A 22,647-nucleotide genomic window follows, 5' to 3' on the forward strand; every position below is an offset into this window, starting at 1 on the left:
CCATAATATTCGCGCAATGGTTTCACGGCATCAAGATTCCAAGGGGATTTTATGAGTGATTGTTACATAGCCATACACAAACTATTTGTCACTTGTGCCCAATATAAGAGTAGCCCATAATAGTTCAACAAGAAATTCATGTAGCTCGTAGTTAAAATAGCAGTAGTATATCACAATAGTGTATAAAAAATGCTTATAACCAAACACAAATAATTTTGTAAAATGACCAAATATGTATTTTCATCCCAAAATAGTTTAAAAGAGTTTAAAGTTGGACTATGAACTCACCTTAGTAGTTGATACGAGAGAATGCCGAGTAAGAAAGGTAATCCAAACTAATTGTGTCACGATGAGATTAACTCTATATATTTTTAGCCTTAAGCTTTAACCATATATAATGACCCAAGAGAACGAACTCCAAACATACTTGCGAAGATCTAAGAATGGACTCGTAACGATCCTGGAAGGTCTCAAAAGATTCAGCAACCCCGACATGACAAACCCGAAACACGTATCTAGTAGCTTATACACCGTGGTGATGGTGATTGATGTTGGGTTGTTCCTGGACAGTTTCGCAGCCCTTAAAGGTAGCAAATACGAGGGTTGTTTGTTGCTCGTTTAATGTCCTAATGTGAATGGGTATCAAAGAGTGAAGCCATAGGTTGTAAAGGAGGTTTAGGGGGGTGTTTTGTGGCTGTTTTGGGACTGATTTCCAGACCTCCCAGCCGTGGGTTTTCAAGAGTGACGGAAAAGAGAAATGAGTGTATTGGTGTGATTTGGAATGAGGTTGAAAGGCCTCTATTTATAGTACAAGGATGGAGCTAGAGGTGTTCATTAAACGGATTTACCTGAAAAACCGACCGACCCAATTGAATTTGGGTTAATTGGTTATGGGTTATTTGGGTTTGGGTCGGGTAAATGGATTCAACCGAATTAGACAAGCGGTTTATGGATTGGAGTTGGGTTTTAATTGTAGGGGTTGGGCCCCGCCCGAAACCTGTTTAATTTGTATTAGGATATTTTATATTATATTGTAGGTATCTTTTTATCTTTAGAAATTGGAGCGGCTATTGAAGTCTGAAGGGTTAATCTAATTTTAGAGATTGAAATCAATTTATTTCCTTCCTTTTCTAAAAGCTGGAAATCCGCAATCGAATCAATCACACACGCGGTTTTCGATTTGAATTGATTTTACCAGTTACCCTTACATGCCTTGATGTCTATAAAATGGGATTCCAATTTCTTCATCAATCATCACGATTCAAGTCATTCAACTGCTCAAAGAGGTATGTACATCACTCTTTATTTTATTATTATTATTATTATTTTATTATTATTATTGTTGCTGTTGATGTTGTTGTTGTAGTAGTATTAGTATTATCATATACTGGTTTTTTGCTATTATTTAATTTGCTTGGATTATTTTTTTCCAATGATCTTGTATATACTTTTAGATTTATACCCAATTTGATGTTGTGTTTTAAAAAGTTTATCAAGTTTTATGTTTCTGTTAGCATTTTCGTTTTATAACTTGAGTTTATGGTTCATGATTCGACTATGTTTCTAAAAAGCCTAAGTGTGACTGAAATTAGTTTTCTTGTTGTTTATTTACATATAAAAGACCTTCATTTTATGATATGCTAATGTCTTTTGTTGTTACTGCCATATACATTTGGTTCCAAATGTATTGTATGATAAACTAAAATCTTTTTGATTATATGATATGCTAACACAGATTGTCAGATCTTTCTAAATGTGTTGTCTTTTATTACATGGAGTCATTATATTTAAGTTTTCTTTTATTAATATAGTGTTTATTCATATTTGTTTTTCCTGTAAGAACTTGAATAGTTGTTAGTACTTTTGTATATGTCATGAAATCACTTATCATTTGTTTATTCTTAGATGTCTCAAGGAAATCAAGTGGAGGTGGATAACGCTGTCAACATGGACAACAACAACACGGGGAAGCAAAAGAAACTGAGAGCAAGCCGCAAACGGTCATTTGTTTGGGATCATTATGAATCGTTTGTTAACACAAAAGGCGAGCATAAAAGTATGTGTCGCTACTGCGACAAAGAGTACTTTTCTGATACTAAAGTTCATGGGACTAGTACCTTGCGGAATCATTTGAAATATTGTCAAAAGTATCCAGACAATAAGCCTAGTGGTCAGACGAATTTGACCATTCAAACTGGAGATGGAGATGAGAGAAAAATGGTTGGCTTGAGGTTTGAGCAACAATATGCTAGGAAAGCGTTGGCACACATGATGGTCGTGGATGAGCTTCCATTTAAGTTTGTTGAGGGGAAAGGTTTTCGACATTTTCTGAATGTTTGTCAACCAGCCTTTCATATTATGTCCAGAACCACCATGGCAAGAGATTGTTACCAGCTCTATGTTGAGAAGAAGAAGAAAGTTGCTGCCTTACTTAAGGGTAACATTGGTAGGATCTGTTTAACGACGGATACATGGACATCTATCCAACGAATTAACTACATGTGTCTTACGGCTCATTATGTTGACAATGATTGGATATTACGGAAAAAGGTCTTGAATTTCTGTCCCATATCTAGCCATCGAGGTATTGACATTGGTAAAGCTGTTGAGATGTGTTTGATCAAATGGGGGATAAAGTCCAATGTGTTTACAATTACTGTAGATAATGCGACAACAAATGATGTAGCTGTTAATTATCTACAAAGTAAGTTTGCAAATTGGGACAAATGTGTTTTGGAAGGAAAATGGTTACACGTGCGGTGCATTGCTCATATCATGAATTTAATTGTGCAAGATGGCTTAAGTCATATAGGGGGATCAGTTGATTCTATCAGGGCTGCTGTTAAGTATATCCGTCAATCTCCTCAAAGGTTGAAGAAGTTTAGAGAATATGCTCAACTTGAAAAGTGTACAAGCACCAAGAGTCTGATTCTAGATGTCCCTACTCGTTGGAATTCTACATACATGATGTTGGAAACGGCACAAAGTTATGAGAAGGCATTTGCTAGATATGATAGCGAGGAGCGACATTATAGAGATGATCTTGAAAAAACTGGAGTGCCTACAGCAGCTGATTGGGCAAATGTGAGGAGATTGGCTAAGTTTTTGGAGCACTTTTATGAGTTGACTTTGAAAGTATCTGACACCAATTATGTGACAACAAACACATTTTTGGATGACATCACTTCTATTTATGCACTTCTGAAAAATGTTGTTAGTGGCGGTGTTCGTGATTCAAGTCTTTTGGATATGGCAAAGCTGATGAAAAGTAAGTACGACAAGTATTATGGAAGTCTTGAAAAGTGTAATATGCTTACACTTGTTGCCTCAATGCTTGATCCAACCCGTAAGGATGACTATGTTGAAGTCTTACTTGTTGATGTGTATGGAGAGATTGAAGGGTCCTCTATGTGTAACATGATAAAAGAATTTCTTTATCAGTTGTATGATGATTATGTAAGAATTCATTCAACGTCGGATCCATCTATGGAGGCTTCTCATCCTTCCTCACTGTTTAATCAACGTTCCACGTCTACTGTAATGGAGCCATTGATCATGCTAAAACAAAAGGTAAATGATCTTTACTTCTTTCATTTAAAATAATATTTTTCTTCATGTATTATTTAACTTTATATTTCTTATGAAACAGGTGAGAATGGAGATGAAAAGAAGGAAGTCTGAAAGTGGAGCGAGACATTCAAAATCTGAGCTAGATAGGTATTTAAAGGAGGAAACTGAAGATGAAGGTGACAGGTTTGACATACTGAACTGGTGGAAGGTTAACAGTCCGAGGTTTCCTATCTTGTCTTTGGTAGCTAGGGATGTTCTTGCAATTCCAGTATCGACCGTGGCTTCAGAATCTGTCTTTAGCACAAGTGGAAGGGTGTTAGATGCATTTAGGAGTTCTCTTACTCCTACTATCATTGAAAGTTTGATTTGCACTCAGAATTGGCTTCATGGAGGTCCAGTGGATGTTGCAGAAAACTGGGAAGAGCTACAAAGGATTGAAGAAGGTAAGTTGCTTTTCTTGATATATGTACTGTATTATATAACGTTGTGGACAAAAACATGAAACCTGATTATATTTTGTTTTTATGTACTTGTAGATCTTCTTGAGAATGGCAATCGTGCTATATGAAATGGGGATGCATGAGGCAATCTACTGCAGCTGATGGATGTGATTTCGTTTTATTTTCTCGTATTAGTTTTCATGTTATTGGATTTTGAATGTTGCTTCTTGTTTCTGGATTTTTAATGTTTGTTTGATATTTTCATGTTTCTGGATTTTAATGTACTTGTTTGGATGCTTGTTTGGAATTTAAATGTTTGTTTTGAGTTTCTGGTTAATTATTCTTTTTAATTGTATGCTCACTTAAAAATTCAGCAGGTATGATTTTAGTTATCAAATATGCGTAGTAGATGAAGTTTAGATACTCTGGATTAATGGGCCCCGACCCTATTAACCCGAGAGCTTATTTGGGCGGATTGGATTGGTTAGGTACTAATATGGATTGGGTATTGGCCGGTTTATAAAATTTTATAAAACTGTTTAAACCGACCTAATTAACTTTGCTAAACCGAAACCCGACCATTTGAACACCCCTAGATGGAGCTGATGAAGTTGTTTTGGAGCTGTGGGCATCAAAAAAAAGGGTATGTGGCAAATTTTAAAGTGGTGATGGTGCATCTTAAGTCAATTTTGGAGTGTTTTGCCATCTTATGTGTATGTCAACGTGAGAGAGCAGAGAAAGTTGAAAGCAAAATCTGAATTTTTATGTGTGTTGACATTAATCGGTAGATAGAGCAAGTACTAAAGCTTTGCAAAATATCTAGTGAGTTTGAGTTTGTGTGTCAAGCAAAACTTTTGTGTCATGCAAGCTGACATAATTTGTCATGCTAACTTAATTGACTTACATTTTTGGTCTAAATATTGTTAAGGTTTAATTCATAATTACTTGTTTGTTTAGATAACGTTCTAATACCATCGATGTTTCTTAACAAATCTTGGAGTTTAGACACACTAATACATAAATAAACCTTTCATTAACTTAATCAATCCTAATTAAGCTAAAGAGTTTGACATGAATTTTTGATGGTTGTCACAATATGACAATTAAAGTTAATAAAAATTGTCTTTAATCTTAAGTACCTATGTAAATATTTTATTGATGTCGTTTTTGTTATCACCATTGACGATTTATTGTTAGCCAAAAAATATTTGTTTAAAAGTGAGGAATTAGTTAACAAAAGATTTTATATAAGTTGTTTACTTTTTTATAAAAATGATATTTTTATTCTTCTTCTAAAAAAATACTCGTAATAATTTCGGATTAAATCAAACGTTTATGAATTGGGTGCTCTTTTTTCTAGTAACCTGACAGAATGAAAAATTTTCGTTGTGGTTAAGATGTCTATAATGTGAATATTATATTAATTTATGTCTTTACTATTGAATGAATTATAAATAAGAATACACAACTTAACCATAATATCATATCATTACTCGAACATAGAAAGCTACATATAAACATGTTGTACAGGAAACTATAGCATTTTTATCATTATATATTCATATAGATAGATGACATTGGTTTTCAAATTATATAGTATACAACAAAGCAATCAAATATGTTACAAGGAACATTCTGAATCTCTTTAACATATACACATATAAGATAGACAAAATATACTAATCGTTTACAAGTAAATTTGATCGGTTCGTCGTAGGCATTCCGTCATAGTCGTATCAACTATATCCGGTTTCACTCTAAATAGAAAAACCGGGTTCTAGGCCAACAAACATCGACCATAACATTTGCACATCCTCACACGAGCAACACTTTACGTCTTCATACAACACGTACAATCCTTTACCTGCAAATAAACCGAAACACAAGGCCAATACATGAATCAAGAATGACATACAGTATAGTTTCACCTTTTTGAGTCATTACAATGATGAAAGTACATACGTTTTCTATTGCGGGTATGTGTCAAACGAACTCGACTCCATAGGTTCTTGAAGGGGGAGAAGAGAGATTGAAGCCATCCCATTGAAATGCTTCAACTCAGTTTTTGTGACAATACATTGTGATTTTATTGTGAAAGTACTAAGTAATTAGAAGGGGCTTCTTTTGGTATGAAGTCAGTGTCAATGTGTAAATAGCACCTTTAATACACTTTCTACCAATTGACTAAATAATATTAGTAGTTGGTATGCCATCCAGTGATGTTACATGAAACAAAATAGGTGCTTTAACCTAAACAATTAAAATAAATAAAAACCGGCCATTTACAGGTTTGTCATATTTCATTTTCTATCCGTTACTACTATTATATATCAAGAGCCTACAAAACAGTTTGGGACCAAAACAAAATTGAACCTTTCATGTGAATTAGTTTTAGACTTATAAGTATCTATATTCCTTTTCAAATAGTAACATTTTTTAAGTAGATGTATTTATGTAAACAGACTAGTACTTGGTTATAGTTGTAGCAAAAAACTGGTTGTTAGGATACTTTTTAACTCTAACCGAACCAAGTGGTTAAAAGGAAAAAACTTTTGATTATGATTGAATAGCTATTCACAAACAATAAGTTCCAACTATGACTCACAATCCAAGTTTGGCACCAAATTAGTAAAGAAAAAAAAAACGTGTACTATGGTTCACTTCTCATTTTCTATATCCAATTTCTGATATCCAATCCTTGACTCAAGAGATGAAACATAACTCTACTTCTTTTCGGGGGTAGGGGACACCTTCATTTTTTGGTCCATCCATTTTGCTTCCTTTACACATAAAGCCATACATGTCAATGTCCTTCTTAATTTCATCGGTTCGGTTGACACAAGTCCATCGTGCATGACATGTTGACATCTAGAAAGTAGAAACACATACAAGTTTCATAACTATTGTCTATTTTTCATCAAGAAATCCCAATATATAGCAAGTGTTTCATAAACATTCAAAAAAAAAACAAATCTAATGTACAATTCGGATATTCTTTTATCAAAATCCAATAGAACACAAAGCTAGCCAATGATAACATGCCACATAGCATCTAAAAAAAATATGTTAAGCCATGTCAAAACATGCCAAAAGCAAAGAGGCGGTATTGTACAAGTTTTCTTTGTGCGTCCCTCCACGCTGATTGATTTTTTATGTCAACGCCGCATCCAAATTACACCAAAAGCAACAGGGTGGAAATGTGGCATGTCACTACATGCCGATCACATCCTTCACCCTTATAGATCATCTACTTATCGTTTATAGTCTATATTCATTGTATCACTACTTTGATGAAGATTTGGACAGGAAAACATGGGAAACAAATTTTGACAGAAAATATGATAAATGAAAATTGATACAAGTAATATGTAATTAGATAACTAGATTACATTAATTAGTTGAAACGGTATAGAACAATAGAACCACCATGGACGTGAACTTCTTTGCTCATGTTCATTTGTTTAAGTTTGACCGAAGAAAAATGAACATATTTTTTTATGCCTGTCCGTTAAGATGTTGAACAAATAACATATAAAAACGAAAAGGAACCTTAAAACAAACACAACCAAATTAAATTCCAATGTATAAACGTTAGATTAAGCTACAGTTTCAAATATGCAAAAACATATATAAATGCGAGACATGTGACAATCATTACTCAAATCTTATGTTCAAACGAGTTTCATGAGATGCCCAAGTATGTAATTTGTGCATAAACAAACCCCAATGAATACCAAACAACGAACAAATTAGTTTTCAGACACAATTGTGTTTGAATCTGTTTATACTAAATAAACGAAATTGTCATATACAAACAGTTTGTTGAACGTTTGGTCGATTATAGCCCTAACAATTACCTATGAAATATGACAAAGTGTGTACGCATAGCTTGTGTAAAGAAAGAACATGGCGAATTTAAGCTTTTAAAAACATAAATAAATGGTGGTTATGAATGTAAAAAAAAAGAAGCAGTACTCTAATATCCCAATTAATTATATATGTTCCCTTTTTACATGAACAAAATTAAAGATAGCTTTTTAAGCATGAGTCATTTCCATAACTAAAACACATTCATAAACACCATTTATTACGCTAAACTCCCAATCATAAAAAGTGCTCCAAAGCATGAAAAAAGTCACACTCATTTCATGGGTTCCATTGTGTGTGACAGGAATTGAGTGAATAAAAAACCCATAATTCCTTTTTACCCACAACCCATTTTCCTCTAGCATTGATATTTTCTACATGAAACTACAATGCTTTACTCCATGTCTTTAAATTTTTTGAAATCTTTTAACTTTTTGGTAGTTTTGTTGTGTTCTGTAGTATAAGATTTCGTTTTGTTTGAGAAATTATATACATACATGAAGGACTTCCCTTCTTGTTTCGGCGAAAATGGTGTTCAAGTTTCTCATCAAGCCTCTTCTTCTTCTTCTTCATCAGAAGCTAATATCACTAGTAGCAAAATAGCCCAAAATCTGGTGACTTGTGTTTACCAATGCCGAATGAGAGACCTCTCTTGCTTCATTATCACTCTTACTTGGACTAAAAACTTAATGGGTCAAAATCTCTCTGTTGTAATAGATGATTCAGATAATCAATGTCTATGTAAACTTGACATCAAACCATGGTTGTTTGCTAAAAGAAGAGGTTATAGAAACCTCGAAGTTGCTTCTAAGTTGATAGACGTTTATTGGGATTTGTCGTATGCAAAATTTGGGTCGTCGTCACCTGAACCATTAGAAGCGTACTATTTTGCAATTGCTATCAACCAAGAAATCGTCTTGCTTTTAGGGGATATGGAGAAGGAGGTTCACAAGAAGATTGATGTAACTAGTAAGGTACCAAATGTTGTTTTTGTTTCGAAAAGAGCACATATTTCTGGAAAAAAGGCTTATTCTACGCGGGCTCAGTTCTGCGGTAACGGTCAAATACATGATATATTGATTGAATGTGATACATTGGGTACGAATGATTCGTATCTGTTGATACGAATCGATGGTGCCCCAGTGATGCAAGTAAAGTGCCTAAGATGGAAGTTTAGAGGAAATTATACAATTTTGGTGGATGGGTTGCCAGTGGAAGTTTATTGGGATGTTCATAGTTGGTTGTTTGAAAAACTAATGGGAAATGCTGTGTTTTTGTTTAAGACGTGTCTTTCGGCAGAGAAACTGTGCGCAAACGACGATAGCTACCCCTCGTGGTCGAGTAAAGATCGACAGTCGCAAGCACTTGGATTCTCTTTAGTATTGTGTGCCTGGAAGAATGAATAGAAGTTTGTGTATTCCTGCGTTCTTTTTTGTTTCTAATCCGACCGTGTGTGGTTTTATTATATGGTTTGATTAAGTAATTAATTATAGAAGTTTAAAATGCACTAAACTAAGTTAATAAAAGAGACCTGATTGTTGTATTCTTCGTACAAATTTAGTAGAACTACCTTACTTTAACTCATGCTCATCTTTCAAACCTAATCAACGAATGGGCAATTTTAACTATCTATACAATTAGTAATTGGCATTTAGACCAAGTAAAAGAACATGTAACGTAGCCAATGGGGTTGGTGGCCCATTGGTAAGGTCTTTGACCTTGGAGGATCTACTTGGGTTTGATTTTCACTACTCACATTTGTGAGGGTGAATTAATAGGGATTTTTCAAGAGTCCTAGTTTCCAGGCATATGTATAATTTAGGAGTAAAGATAGAATAAAATGTCGTTAAAAAAAAAAGAAAAAGAAAAAAAGAACATGTAACGTTGAAGTCAAGTGGTATATAAAATCAGTAAAACAATTATCCAGTGAATTTGGGTCACAAATTGTTTTTTTCACAAGAGTTCTCAAAACTAAACTCTGGTTTAATATTTGGAAGTGATTGGAACCAGCTATATACCAATAAACTAAAACAGGATTGACATGTTCTTAAAACGACACATGACGGAATTCTTGATCGATACATGTCCTTTTAATTTATTTATTTTGTTAAATTTAGCTTTTTTAGTTGTATATAAAATGAATTTTCTCATTAGACTTACAATTAAACTCCAACTTTTGACTTATTAATACAAAAGACATTATAACCTTATTTGATTGATCATTTTCTCATTAATAAATTTTCCTTATTTTTTCTTAATTCTTCAACTCCTATTTACCTATATTAATTATTTTAAGTTATTAACATGAAGACTTTAAAATTTTGAGTTTACGATCTGAAATCACAAGGCTATTTGTTATCATCCACTATGCTTACAAGTTTCGATTTTGACGTGGTTATAAAAATTTAAGGTAAATCCAAAACTCTAACTAAAAATATATAATATTTATCATTACTTATTTATGATACAATCTATATATCTACCGTACATTGTACGAGTATTAGGACTAGTATAATTAAATAAAAGAAACTGGTTAGATCGTTACCTTTTGTATAAAAATTGATTTGCTATTTCCGAAATTCGAACGGTGACAACCTCATTTGTTTACCCGTTTAAATCCAATGAATTTACAACTGTTGATTTTGTTTACATTTATTTTTTAATTATGTAAATGATTTTTTTTTTCAAATTGAAAAAACTTACCCTAGACAACAAGTTGTTATAAGTTTTATAAGAAAAAAACCATACGACTTGTTATCCCGATCAAACTCAAACCGAGAAATAAATATTTCTGGTAAGCTAACCATTTGTTATGGGAAGGATTTAAGGATGTTGATGATTTGGTTAACTTAGGTTGAACCCCTAATCCCAGCGTTTCACCGCATCCGATGATATTGGAATTTGGAAGCGGGTTCCTATTCGGATCCCTAATCGCAAACTTTAACAGAAAAGTTCTCATTTAGCCCTTGAAGTTTAACAAAATTAAAAGTTAAAATCCTTGGAGTGGGTGTGAGAGGAAGCAAAACCACCTTCAGATTATATCCCACCCACCAAAGAGATGACAACAATCAGGAGATTTTGCTGCGATGATCTTTTACGTTTCTCTTCCGTTAATCTGGATCATCTCACTGAAACTGTATTCCCCCTTTCCTTTATTTTATCTCTTCTTCCTCTAATTTATTTATATTTTATTCCCACACACCTCCAGTTGATTTATTTAGGGGGGATCCAGAAGTATACATGCGTATGCTATTGCTATTATAATTATATATATGTAATGATGATTAATGAGAATAGTGATAAAATTGGTTGTTTGGTTGCAGTTTAATATGTCATTCTACATGACATACCTGGCGCGGTGGCCTGATTATTTTCATGTTGCTGAAGCTCCCGGCAACCGAGTCATGGGCTACAGTAATTCATCTCCTTCATTGTTATATTTACATTAAATTCGATATATCTCATTCTCAATATGTATATGGATTAGGGACTTATACTAATTGTTTGATAAGCATAACTGCGTAATGTTCAGCTAATAAAATGCCACTTTTTGTTTGTTCAATGCCGCTATGTTAATTGAATGTTGTTTATTAAATGCATTGTTTGGAATTGAACTTTGTTTGTTGACTCATTAGGTATTCACTTGTCATTGGATTTTTCGTTCCCATTTTAAGCCATAGTTCCTTGTTAGTGCTGACAAGATATGATAGGAAAATGGGATTCTTAGGGACTGTGACTTGTGTTTTTAGCATAAGCTTCAACTTTTATACTATGTAGACTATTAGGGTAATAACAACATTCAGGTTTTAGGAAAAGGTTCATGTGAGAAACATTGGAAGATGTTGGTGCATTTCCGTGTGACAACATCATTATAGAAGTTTGTCTTGAGTCTATTGAATATGTACTTGTAATGAACGTTAAGTTTCCGCATGTAATAAGTTGAACTCATGTCAGTCAAACTCGTGTTCACTCACACGAGCTTGAATTAGTCAACATTGTGTTGACCTAGTCGAGCTCGAATGGACACGAGGTCGACTGATCAGACGAGTTGGCCTAGTCCGGTCCATGTTAAAGCCTATATATACAGATGCCAGGTTTAGGTTTTTTAGAGAGTTTTGGTTGCAGCTTGTAAAATCTCTCATTCGTATTGTTCTTTGTATTTCCGTTTACGAACTTGGTATCTTACTTGTAATTGCATTTACCGAAGTAATATACAGTTCTAGTACATATTCATATTCGTGTTCTTATTGTTGATTGCTTTTGTATAAGAGTTTCCGCACTTATACATTAGTTACTTAATCTTGTTGATCTGGTGGCAGAGGGACTTACAGAAGAACCATGGGATCCTTTAAATTATAACTTGATGTTCATACGTGAATGATATATGTGAACACATTCGTTCACATATGAATTGATCAAGTTATAGTTAATATTTCCTATGTGCATATGTGAATGGTTCTCACATGAACCTTACCCGTTATATATATTCAGAGAATAATATAGCCATCAAGAAGTTGTGGGTTTAAGCTCCATTGGGAAAAGTTTGTAAACGTGTGGCAATTTTTGTCTCTTAGAAGAAGAAAATACTCTAAAACATGCATGAGAACAACATGTGGGTGTTGATAAATAACTTAGAAAACTCATAAACTACTAACATAAGTAACATGTATTCCTAGAAGGTTCAATGATTGTGTTGTTGATGTGGTGCTGATTGCTGTGTAGTTTGTGGTCTCATAATTGTTTCATTACAGGTAGTAGGCTTGTATTAATTCTGACCATATGCGTTATGGTTTTGTTATTGATTCTCATACATTATTAATTTATATCCTAACCGTTTAAATTTGGAAGTATATGTATAAACTTAAAGTGTTTACTTTGGCTACAGTTATGGGTAAAGTTGAAGGTCAAGGTGAGTCGTGGCATGGTCATGTCACCGCTGTTACAGTCGCTCCTGAGTTCCGCAGGCAGCAGCTGGCAAAGAAACTTATGAACCTACTTGAAGACATCAGTGACAAGATGTAAGTTGAGGTTTATGTATTTATCATATTAGCTGAATATGTTTGTCATAGCTATAGCCTATAGGTGCCGCTTTGTTACATGTTAGTAATAGTTGAGACCTATACCAAAATCTTCTGTTTATGATATACTCATGAATCATGATTGCTTTTTCCTTTCATATCATCCATATTGGGGTTTGAATTCAACCAATACTATAATTAATTATGATTTGAGGAATATATCTATATGTATAGCAGTCACCACGCAAAAAAAAGCGCAAAAAACCCCCCAACTTTGTGGTCCGCTTTCTATCATTCATCTGAGTTCTTTACTGTCTTGTGTTTTTAATTTGGGCAGTGACAAGGCATACTTTGTGGACCTCTTTGTGAGAGCATCAAATACACCAGCTATAAAGATGTATGAAAAGGTAATGTTGAGTGGCTCTTCGTCTTCACTCCCGTGGGTTGTTTACATATCTCTATTTCTATCTCTATCTTTTCCTCCTCGAACATGTCACATACAAGTACATGCTGAATGGGTTACCTTTTCTTGGCTGTTGATTGTGCCAATTAGAGGGACAAAACGGGTGGGTCATGCAACAGGCTAAAACACCCTCTAAATAAGTGATGAAACAAAACGATTTTTGTTGAACTTTGAAGATTATGAGAAACTGGTGAGTTAAAATATAATAGTCAAAACTGCAATGTTACAGTATTGATTAATTTTGTTGAAAATGCCAGGTGGAAGGTTGTATACATTAAAAGTACACTTTAAGTGACTTTCTTCATGTTGATTTAATTCTTTCATTCAACGAAGTGGCCTGTTTTATATATATAAACCCAAATTGACTAATTAATAAGGAAATAGGTCGAAATTGCTAATGCTATAGTGATCCATTGTGAAATTTTTGATGGTGGGCTCGAAGATGGTTTATTAGTTAATGGCGGCACCTTGAATGAAAAATAATATTTGTAGCATAATGAATATTGTGATTGTGCTGATTGTTTTTGATCTTTTATCTTGCAGCTCGAGTATGTTATCTATAGACGTGTATTACGTTACTATTCAGGGGAGGAAGATGGATTAGGTAAGTTTTCATATTTACTCGTCTTTTATCCCTTAATTTTTCAAACAAAACATTGTCTTTATTTGGGTATTTCAATTTTTCAGATATGAGGAAAGCCTTATCTCGAGATGTAGAGAAAAAGTCTATAATCCCACTCAAGAGGCCAGTTACACCCGATGAATTGGAGTATGACTAGCTCTGTCTGTACTTTGATGATAAGTCTATGTTTGTGCATTTAGGATACACATTATTCATCTTTGTAAACTAGGACATAAGAAGATTCAATCTTCAAATGTTTGTTGACTTTCTGCCAAGTGTTTTTAAGTATTGTACCGATTCTTAGTTGGACATTAAAAGGACACAAAATAGAGCTGTTTGTATCGGGGAAAGTTATGATTGTATGGAGGTTTTTGAATTTTTTTTTTTTTTTTTATAAATTTTATCTGAAAGCACTAGCTGTTTTTTGTTGAGCGAATCACCCTATATTTCAATGAACTGAGGCTTGTTTGCTTGCTACCACGTATGTGCAAGTGTAAATGATCTTGTAGTAATGTAAAAAGGACAAGAATTGAGGTTGGTTTGCTTGCTACCATGTATGTGCATATGATCTTGCAGTAATGCAGAAAAGATAAAAACTGAGGTTGGTTTGGTTGGTCCTATCTTCCATGTATGTTCAAGACTTCAAACGATCTTTTAGTAATGTGAAAAGTTATCTGGACACAACCAAATTACTGTAGCAGTTGTTCTTGAAAAGTTATATGATGGTAGCAGTTTTAGTTGTTTTTATGGACATATGATAAAGACTTGGTTGAGCCTAACTTCGGTCCTTTTAGGAACTCCTAAATCCTCAAGTCAGACGTTGCTCCCCGTCAGAATTGAAATGACTTGGTTATCATGGAACCAACGTTTTAACTTTGCCAACTTTTGTTCTATCAAAGGCTTTCGATCGTTTATATTGAGAGAGCTCAAGCAAGCTCAGCTTGTTTTGAGCTTTTTGACTATAGCTTGAGTTACAATCGTGAGTACTTTCAGAAGTCCGAACTCGACTTGTGATTAAATAAATTTAATTTTCAGTTATTTCGTTTTATAGAAAATGTGTAGTGCTACATTTGACAAAGTGAGCAATTTGCATATAGATAATTGTGACATGAAAAAGTCTATGTAAACTCTTATATGAAAAATATACCCATCGGTTGAAAGTTAAGAAAAACAAGATATACCAATTAATCAAACTAATGTTAATGAATTACAAAATCAATCTTTAATATTAAATTACACTATCAGTCCTTTATATTATAAAATACTACTAAAATAGTCATATTACTTTTTTTAAATCAAATATCTTACACCAATTACATATACCATTTAACACCGTCACCACCATCACCAGTTGTCACTGCCCTAACACCTTCGTCGTATTACGCGGTTACCATGTTGGTCGTATATTATGGGAATTCATCTAAATATGATTATATGAACCAAAATTTTTAAAAAATATAGCTATACTTTTTATTTACTAATATTATTTAATAATTTTATATGCTTGAACTATCTTTGACAATATTAGTTGAATGATATATAACTAATTATTTAAATAAAAATTATTGGTTTTAAATATATAGATTATATATATATATATATATAAAGTTCTTTATTTTGAGAACCATTTTTTTAAGAACCATAAGAACTCTTAAATTATATATTTGTTCACATGTTTTTTTTGTTCATTCATACGTGAAATAATATAAAAATATATGTTGTAAAAGAAACATTTTAAAGAAACCTTCAAAATAGCCTTTTATAAACTTGTGAATGAAATTATTCACGTTTTTTTGTTCACATGTGACAAACGGCTATATATAAACATCTGGAAAAAAATTTCTTCTGCAACATATATTTTTATAACGTTTCACATGTGAATGAACAAAAAAAAACATGTGATCCAATATGAAATTTAAGATTTCTCACAATTTTTGCAAAAAAAATGGGTTCTCAAAATAAGGGTATATATATATAGGAGAGAAATCAAATAAGAAGGTGTCTTAAGGAGAGAAGGGAGAGAAGGTCTTATGAACCAATCACAACGCGACATGTGGATTTAAAAAAAAAACGTGGTGGCATTTTTATAAATAAATCAAACTTTTATCAGCCTGGTTTTGGGTCAGCTTGGGTCTGGGCCAGCTTGGGTTATGGTCAGCTTGGTCTGTCAGCTTGGTTGGGTCAACTTGATCAGCCTGGGTTCTAGGTCAGCTTGGTTGGTCAACTTGGTTTTGGGTCAGCTTGGGATCTGATCACCCTGGGTTTTAGCCCAAGCTGACCCAAACCCAACCTGACCCATCCCAAGCTGACCCAACCGAACCCTGAGCTGACCCAAACCCGTAATCTACATTTGTGTAGATTGTGTGTCAATTGTGTCAAGCTAACCCAACCCCAAGCTGACCCAAACCTGAACCAAGCTGACCCAACCCAAAACCCAAGCTGACCCAAAACCCATAAGCTACATTTGTATAGATTATGTGTAAATTGTGTTAAGCTAACCCAACCCCAAGCTGATCAGACCCCAAGCTGACCCAACCTGATTAGACCCCACGCTGACCCAAAACCCATGTAGATTATGTGTAATTGTGTCAAGCTAACCCAACTCCAAGCTGACCCAATCTGACCTGACCCCAAGCTAACCCAAACCTGACCGAACCCAGAATCCATAATCTACATTTGTGTAGATGTGTAGATTATGTGTAAATTGTGTCAAACTGACCCGAACCAGGCCCCAAGCTGACCCAACCATGACCAAAGATGATCCAGACCCCAAACTGACCCAACCCCAAGCTGACCCAAGCTGGCCTAAACCTGACAAGACCCCAAGTTGACCCAGACAAACTGACCCAGACCCAAGCTGACTGACCAAACTGACCCAAACCAAGCTGATCCAACTCAAACTGACCCATCCCAATCTGACCAGACCCACTGAGATCCTAAGCTGACCAAGCTTCACAAAACTTTCATTTATTTACAAAATTGCCACCGCGTTTTTTTTTTAATTTTGCCACATGTCGCGTTCTGATTAGCTAATAGGACCTTCTCACCGTTCTCTCCTTAAGACACCTTCTTCTAGGATCCTCACCATATATATATACTAGGTTTTTTACCCGCACGATGTGCGGCTATTTAAAACAATCATTTAATAAAGTTTTGACTATCGTTCTAAAATAAAAAATAAAAATAAAAAAGAAAAGTTTTGACTAATGTTATTAATTTTGTAATGTAAGGCTATTTAAAACAATCATTTATCAAAGTTTTGACTAATGTTATTTATTTTGTAGCTATAAGATTAAAGATAAACATGTATTAAAATTTAATCACATAATTAAAATTATCAATAATATGATATGAATCGTTTTCTTTTCAAACTTATTCATGAACATATCTTATAATCACATACACTCAACCTAAGTTCTTACAAAAATTCGTAAAAAAATCATTAAAACTCAACATATTAGTTTGATATTAATAATAATATAATAAAGAACTGTAGTCTGTAGCATTAATATAATATTTAATATATACATAAGATTTGATCATTTTGATGGAAGATTTTTTCTTTTTTTAATCTAAAACTTTCTATAAATATAAAATAGGCTATAAAATATTGTTAAAAAAATATGGAGTTGCCCCATGGGATAAATCCTACGTGACAATTTTTTAGAATGACTTCTAGTTTGAAGAATGTTTTAGAAGGTATATATAGATTATATATATATATATATATATTTAAAAAATACTCGTAACTATTAGGAATGAACATGTCATTTTTATGGTAATCATAAAATTTTCACAAATGATGATTAAAAACATAGAGAAAGTGAGAAAATTTATTTTTAATATCTTTACTCCTGGAGGTGAGGTGTATAACTTTGCTTGTTTATGAAACAGTTATCCCCTTGTCTTCTTTAGACACCAAAAAAGCAATGGCAATTAACCTCTCTGGTGTATTTCTCAACAACAACAGCAACAAATCTTTAATCTCACCTCCGGTTTTTCACCACCACTCTAGACCGCTGTTAAGGGTATTTGCAACCGCTTCTGCCGCCCCTTCTCCGTCGTCTCCACCCACTATTCAGGCAACTTATCTTTCTTCACATTTTATCCATCTATATATAAAAAGTTATTTACTTTTGTCAACCCTTTTTCTTTATTTTCTGAAATATGTTCCTATATTTATGAATTTATCATATATATCATGTATTGCTGTTGTCTGTACATATTTCCAAACCCTGTGTGTGTGTGTGTATGGAACTTTCTATTTATGTATGATGTACCTGGCCTCTTATTATAACTTATAAATTGGTGACGTGGTCATCTAAAAGTCTTACAAAAGTTGGAAATGCATACAAAAAGAAGCTTTAACCAAAATATATATATATATATATATATTATTGTAGATTGTTGGTGGGAAACCTGCAAGCTGGTATGGAAATGTTGACTTGAATTCTAGTAATGTAATTGACTCTTTTGAAAATGAGTATGATTGGACTGATCTCGAGACTGATCTTTACCACTGGACAAAGACGTTGCGGCCTGTTCAGGTATTTATAAGGTCTGAGATCCCCTTAGAAACTATAAGTTTCTGGAAAACTATCATTAGTATTGAAATTGACATCTTCTTCTGAACATTAGTGGTATCCGGGTCATATTGCAAAAACAGAAAGAGAACTGAAAGAACAGTTGAAGTTGATGGATGTTGTGATAGAAGTAAGAGATGCTAGGATTCCGTTGTCCACAAGCCATCCCCAGGTAATTTGTGTTGTTATATTTTTTGTGCTTCCGCCTTCTGGTATTTGTGGCACAACTAGTCCACATAGTCTATGCAAAGCGGTCCTTATTTGTGCAATGGGAAATTTTTAGGCCAATACATTGTATTGGCTAACCTTTTGGGTTTGCGTTTTGGAACTGTTTGTCTGATTATTAAGACTTGAAGCCTCAATCAGAATTTTCATAATTTGCTTTGGAGTGTTTGATTATTTGCTGGTAGAATTATCAGGTTCATACTGACTGGAGCAGAACTGAACTAATTATTAGATCAGATATATGTACCTAATTACCTAAGTTATGACATAATGTGAAAGATTTTGACTCCCATTTGACAAAAAGGTATCCTTTATAATGCCAAACAACCAAATGTCTGATTGTCATATTATCATTCTATCTGAACTTCAAACGACTAAAGTACCTTCGTACGCTATCTTCTGACCCCTATTAAAATAAATATCTGATTGTGATTTTGAGTGTGATATACTCGTATAATAACTCTCTGAATGCATATCCAGAGAGCCCCTTAACCTATTAAATTATTTGCCTGACTTGTCTCTATGCCAAGAGCCCACTCTTCGTATGAAGCAAGCAGATTTTAGGACTTCAACTAGCGGGTGTGATCCCTAAGATGCTGGTAGCACATGCACATAGGGTCCGAACCTTATAGGTCCTAAACCTTACCCACTACTTCGACTAGGCCATATTTGTGGTGTTGTCTACTCTAGGTGGTTTAATATGAAGATGAATAAAACTTAAGAAGCTTCATTGGTCGGAAGCTTCATTTGTGGTGTTGTCTACTCTAGGTGGTTTAATATGAAGATGAATTTTGACCCTTTAGAGATAAAAACATACTTAACAACCTGTTCACTAGAAAATTGGTCGGAAGCGCGAGTTTTCTAACCTTGTAGTGAATTCACAATCCTCAGAGTTGTCATCTATTACTACTACTGTAAATTTCTTACACTTCTCTGCTTATGTGAATAATCAGATGGATTCATGGCTTGGTAATAGAAAGAGAATCTTGGTATTGAACAGAGAAGACATGATATCAACCGCAGATCGGAATGCTTGGGCAGATTATTATGGCCGACAAGGAATAAAAGTTGTCTTTTCCAATGGGAAGCTTGGAATGGTATAATTTTGAATTCTTTTTGTTCTTTAAAACAGCACAATAGCTATAAGAATCAATATCTCTTTTTTGAAAAGTGCAGGGTTCCATGAAGTTAGGAAGATTAGCAAAGTCGGTAGCTGCAGAAGTGAATGTAAAACGCAGAGCAAGAGGGCTGCTTCCTCGTCCTGTAAGCTGTACAGAGTGTCAAATATGATTATACTTTTGGATTTCTAAATTTATATTTATATAAATTTCTGATAGGAATTAGAAGTAAATCTGAATTTCTATAATAGTTATAGTTGAATATTGTTAGAAAAGTGAGTTTTCTTGAAAATTACTTTGTTATATTTTCTTGACATTAGTCGTGTGCTTAAGAAAAAGTCTTATCTAATTTTCTTACTAGACATGGTACAATGTATCACAGGTGCGCGCTGGAATAGTTGGTTATCCAAATGTTGGAAAGTCATCTTTGATCAATCGTTTGCTGAAGCGTCGTATGTGTCCAGCAGCTCCAAGGCCAGGCGTAACGAGAGTATTAAAGTATATTATGTTTATATTACTTATATTGGAGGTAGCATAATGAGCAGGTCTGACAGGTTGGGTAACGGGTCAATAGGAATCATTTTTAGGTGTGATATATACTGGCCAAAATTTTTTGTCCAAATTTTAATGTTATATTGCATTAGATATGATTATATGAATTCTTAATGATATAATTTTTTTCATACAAAGCGACATAGGTTGTTTGATACAACATTTGATGACTTTGGACCTGGCTGGCCAGATCTGTTATTTTTGGATTGCCATACCTAGTTTGTTGGTTTTTACATAGCAGTTTGAGCTAATCTTAATTTTGTATTTTCTTCATGATCGTGGTAACAGATGGGTTCGTTTTGGAAGCGAGCTAGAGTTACTAGACTCACCTGGAATAATCCCAATGAGGATGAGCGATCAAACAGCAGCAATAAAGCTTGCTATATGTGATGACATTGGTGAGAGGTCGTATAATTTTCCTGATGTTGCTGGTGTTCTTGTACAGATGCTCTCGAGACTTCCAGGAGCAAGTATGATCCTTTAAATTTTGTTTTTTTGAATATTTGTCCCAAATTAATGTCTGATCAACACGACACAGTTGCATGCACTATCTTTAATAAAATTTGAAATTTTAGCTTCACTTGCTATTTTAATTAATAGGATAAAGTAGAGTACTTGCCATTTTTATCCAAGGAAAATTGCAATAAGTATAAAATTGCAACATACTATTACTTCTCATGTAATTTGGTTACTGTACTTTAGAAATTGTTATGAAAAACCACTTCACTTTCTAAAAAAAAGGGGTAATGGAGGGAACCCTAGCCCCGGTACCACAATCGCATACCCATCGACCCACCTCGTATGAGCCATATGATGCCGGTAAAATACCTCCCATCCTAATCCCCACATGATCTGGGCACCCCGAAGGATCGAACCCGCGTATTTAAACTTCACATATGGGTCTAGGCTTCATTGGTAACGGGTACCTTAAAGGAATTATTTTTTGTGCCTAGCGGGGATCGAACTTGAGACCTTAAGATCACAAAGTGTTTGCCTTACCACTAGGCTAATTCCTTGTTGGTCACTTTCTAATTGATTATATCGAGTACATTTTACCAAAAATGTAACAGGCTGAATTAGTTGGAGTGTGTTTGTACCTCAATTTTTTTTCTTAAACAAGTTTGATGGCTTTTGTAATGTAATGTAATGGCTTTCGGGAGTTTAAAGATTCTCAAGTCAGTGCCAAAATTAGTACTAATAAAGTGTGAATGTGTAGTTGTGGAATCTAAACCGGACAGTTGTTTGCATTTGATAACGGAAAAAAAACATTGGTAATTCTCATTTGGAGATTTTACGAGACAAAAAAGTCTTGTAACATGCAGCATGTAATTGAACTAAAATTTAATTTTCAAGTACAATTCTATAATTATTATTTTACCATCTACACCTATTCTTTTGTTTTGGCAGATAACAATGTTCTCTGGGAGCGTTACAAGATTGATACTGATGGCCGGTGTGGTAGAACGTAAGTGACTCATTTCACCTTGTGACTTTTGAGGTCAAACTGACTAAGCTCAAACCTGAGCTTTGACATGGGTTTTGTCACAAATCTAACACAGAATGTTGGATCCGCAGTATTTCAGGGTCATCAACTGTTATTTAAAATGTTAAAATAAGTTATAGGAGTCAAATCTGGTCCAAGAAACTTATAGTACAAAAAGTTGCAGATTTCTTTGAAACACATAAAGTTAACATTCTCTTTTATTGCACAGTTTTGTCCACAAACTCGCAGTCCAGTTGTTCAATGGAGATGAACATCAAGCTGCATTTCGGGTCTTGTCAGACTTTCGAAGGGGCCGATTAGGTTCAATTGCACTTGAGAGGCCACCCGTTCAAACTCGTGATACATAACATATTTAGTTAACATCAGGTATTAGGATTTAGATGTTTGTACTTGGTAAAAATATCCATAAAGAGAAATAATTAGAAGCTACAAGGCAGTTTATACCAAATACTGGTCTCTTTATTCTACAATAGCTTTAATGCGTATAGTTTGCTATAACTGTTGTAATATGTAGCTTATATGTAAATTGGTTGTATTGAGACACAAGTTAAAGAATTACTCTGATGCAATGTGTGTTTTCTTCCATAGAAATTGGTTTGACATAACTATTGTATGACATGTCTGCCAATTTCTTTCGGTCATTAAATCATTAGTAAAGTACAAGAAGTCTGAGTATCAGAAGTTT

The 22,647-nt window shown here is 34.0% G+C and overlaps 4 protein-coding genes and 1 long non-coding RNA gene across 5 annotated transcripts; 4 read left to right on the top strand and 1 right to left on the bottom strand.

Annotated features, from left to right (window-relative positions):
- The first annotated feature begins 1,905 nt into the window (after window positions 1-1,905).
- LOC122592103 (zinc finger BED domain-containing protein RICESLEEPER 2-like) lies at window positions 1,906-3,870 on the top strand. Its single transcript, XM_043764312.1, has 3 exons — window positions 1,906-3,570; window positions 3,650-3,753; window positions 3,840-3,870. Exons 1-3 carry the CDS (start codon window positions 1,906-1,908, stop codon window positions 3,868-3,870), a joined length of 1,800 nt encoding a protein of 599 aa, XP_043620247.1.
- A 1,665-nt stretch (window positions 3,871-5,535) lies between these two features.
- LOC122594606 lies at window positions 5,536-6,124 on the bottom strand. The gene is made up of 2 exons (XR_006323047.1): window positions 5,973-6,124; window positions 5,536-5,874 (listed from the first exon to the last, which is right to left on the bottom strand). It is a non-coding gene; the product is annotated as an uncharacterized LOC122594606 (long non-coding RNA).
- A 2,223-nt stretch (window positions 6,125-8,347) lies between these two features.
- LOC122594544 lies at window positions 8,348-9,405 on the top strand. Its single transcript, XM_043766987.1, has one exon. It carries the CDS (start codon window positions 8,375-8,377, stop codon window positions 9,281-9,283), a length of 909 nt encoding a protein of 302 aa, XP_043622922.1. The 5' UTR covers window positions 8,348-8,374; the 3' UTR covers window positions 9,284-9,405.
- A 1,414-nt stretch (window positions 9,406-10,819) lies between these two features.
- LOC122593563 (N-terminal acetyltransferase B complex catalytic subunit NAA20) lies at window positions 10,820-14,356 on the top strand. The gene is made up of 6 exons (XM_043765989.1): window positions 10,820-11,013; window positions 11,201-11,291; window positions 12,763-12,895; window positions 13,233-13,302; window positions 13,902-13,962; window positions 14,046-14,356. The coding sequence occupies exons 1-6, from the start codon at window positions 10,936-10,938 to the stop codon at window positions 14,135-14,137; spliced, it is 525 nt and encodes a 174-aa protein (XP_043621924.1). The 5' UTR covers window positions 10,820-10,935; the 3' UTR covers window positions 14,138-14,356.
- Window positions 14,357-17,855: 3,499 nt separating this feature from the next.
- LOC122592681 (DAR GTPase 3, chloroplastic-like) lies at window positions 17,856-22,531 on the top strand. Its single transcript, XM_043764967.1, has 9 exons — window positions 17,856-18,062; window positions 18,384-18,527; window positions 18,619-18,735; window positions 19,742-19,885; window positions 19,965-20,051; window positions 20,289-20,404; window positions 20,747-20,928; window positions 21,866-21,923; window positions 22,171-22,531. The coding sequence occupies exons 1-9, from the start codon at window positions 17,910-17,912 to the stop codon at window positions 22,307-22,309; spliced, it is 1,140 nt and encodes a 379-aa protein (XP_043620902.1). The 5' UTR covers window positions 17,856-17,909; the 3' UTR covers window positions 22,310-22,531.
- Window positions 22,532-22,647: the final 116 nt, after the last annotated feature.

This window comes from Erigeron canadensis, chromosome 3 (assembly GCF_010389155.1).
Source record: "Erigeron canadensis isolate Cc75 chromosome 3, C_canadensis_v1, whole genome shotgun sequence".
Classification (NCBI taxonomy): domain Eukaryota; kingdom Viridiplantae; phylum Streptophyta; class Magnoliopsida; order Asterales; family Asteraceae; genus Erigeron; species Erigeron canadensis.

Coding starts and splice junctions, on each gene's coding strand:
- LOC122592103 (XM_043764312.1), top strand. CDS start 1,906: ATGTCTCAAGGAAATCAAGTGGAGGTGGATAACGCTGTCAACATGGAC. Junction 3,571..3,649: donor TGATCATGCTAAAACAAAAG/GTAAATGATCTT, acceptor CTTATGAAACAG/GTGAGAATGGAGATGAAAAG. Junction 3,754..3,839: donor ACTGAAGATGAAGGTGACAG/GTTTGACATACT, acceptor TTGCAATTCCAG/TATCGACCGTGGCTTCAGAA.
- LOC122594544 (XM_043766987.1), top strand. CDS start 8,375: ATGAAGGACTTCCCTTCTTGTTTCGGCGAAAATGGTGTTCAAGTTTCT.
- LOC122593563 (XM_043765989.1), top strand. CDS start 10,936: ATGACAACAATCAGGAGATTTTGCTGCGATGATCTTTTACGTTTCTCT. Junction 11,014..11,200: donor TGGATCATCTCACTGAAACT/GTATTCCCCCTT, acceptor GTTTGGTTGCAG/TTTAATATGTCATTCTACAT. Junction 13,303..13,901: donor CTATAAAGATGTATGAAAAG/GTAATGTTGAGT, acceptor TTTATCTTGCAG/CTCGAGTATGTTATCTATAG.
- LOC122592681 (XM_043764967.1), top strand. CDS start 17,910: ATGGCAATTAACCTCTCTGGTGTATTTCTCAACAACAACAGCAACAAA. Junction 18,528..18,618: donor AGACGTTGCGGCCTGTTCAG/GTATTTATAAGG, acceptor TCTGAACATTAG/TGGTATCCGGGTCATATTGC. Junction 20,052..20,288: donor GAGGGCTGCTTCCTCGTCCT/GTAAGCTGTACA, acceptor AATGTATCACAG/GTGCGCGCTGGAATAGTTGG.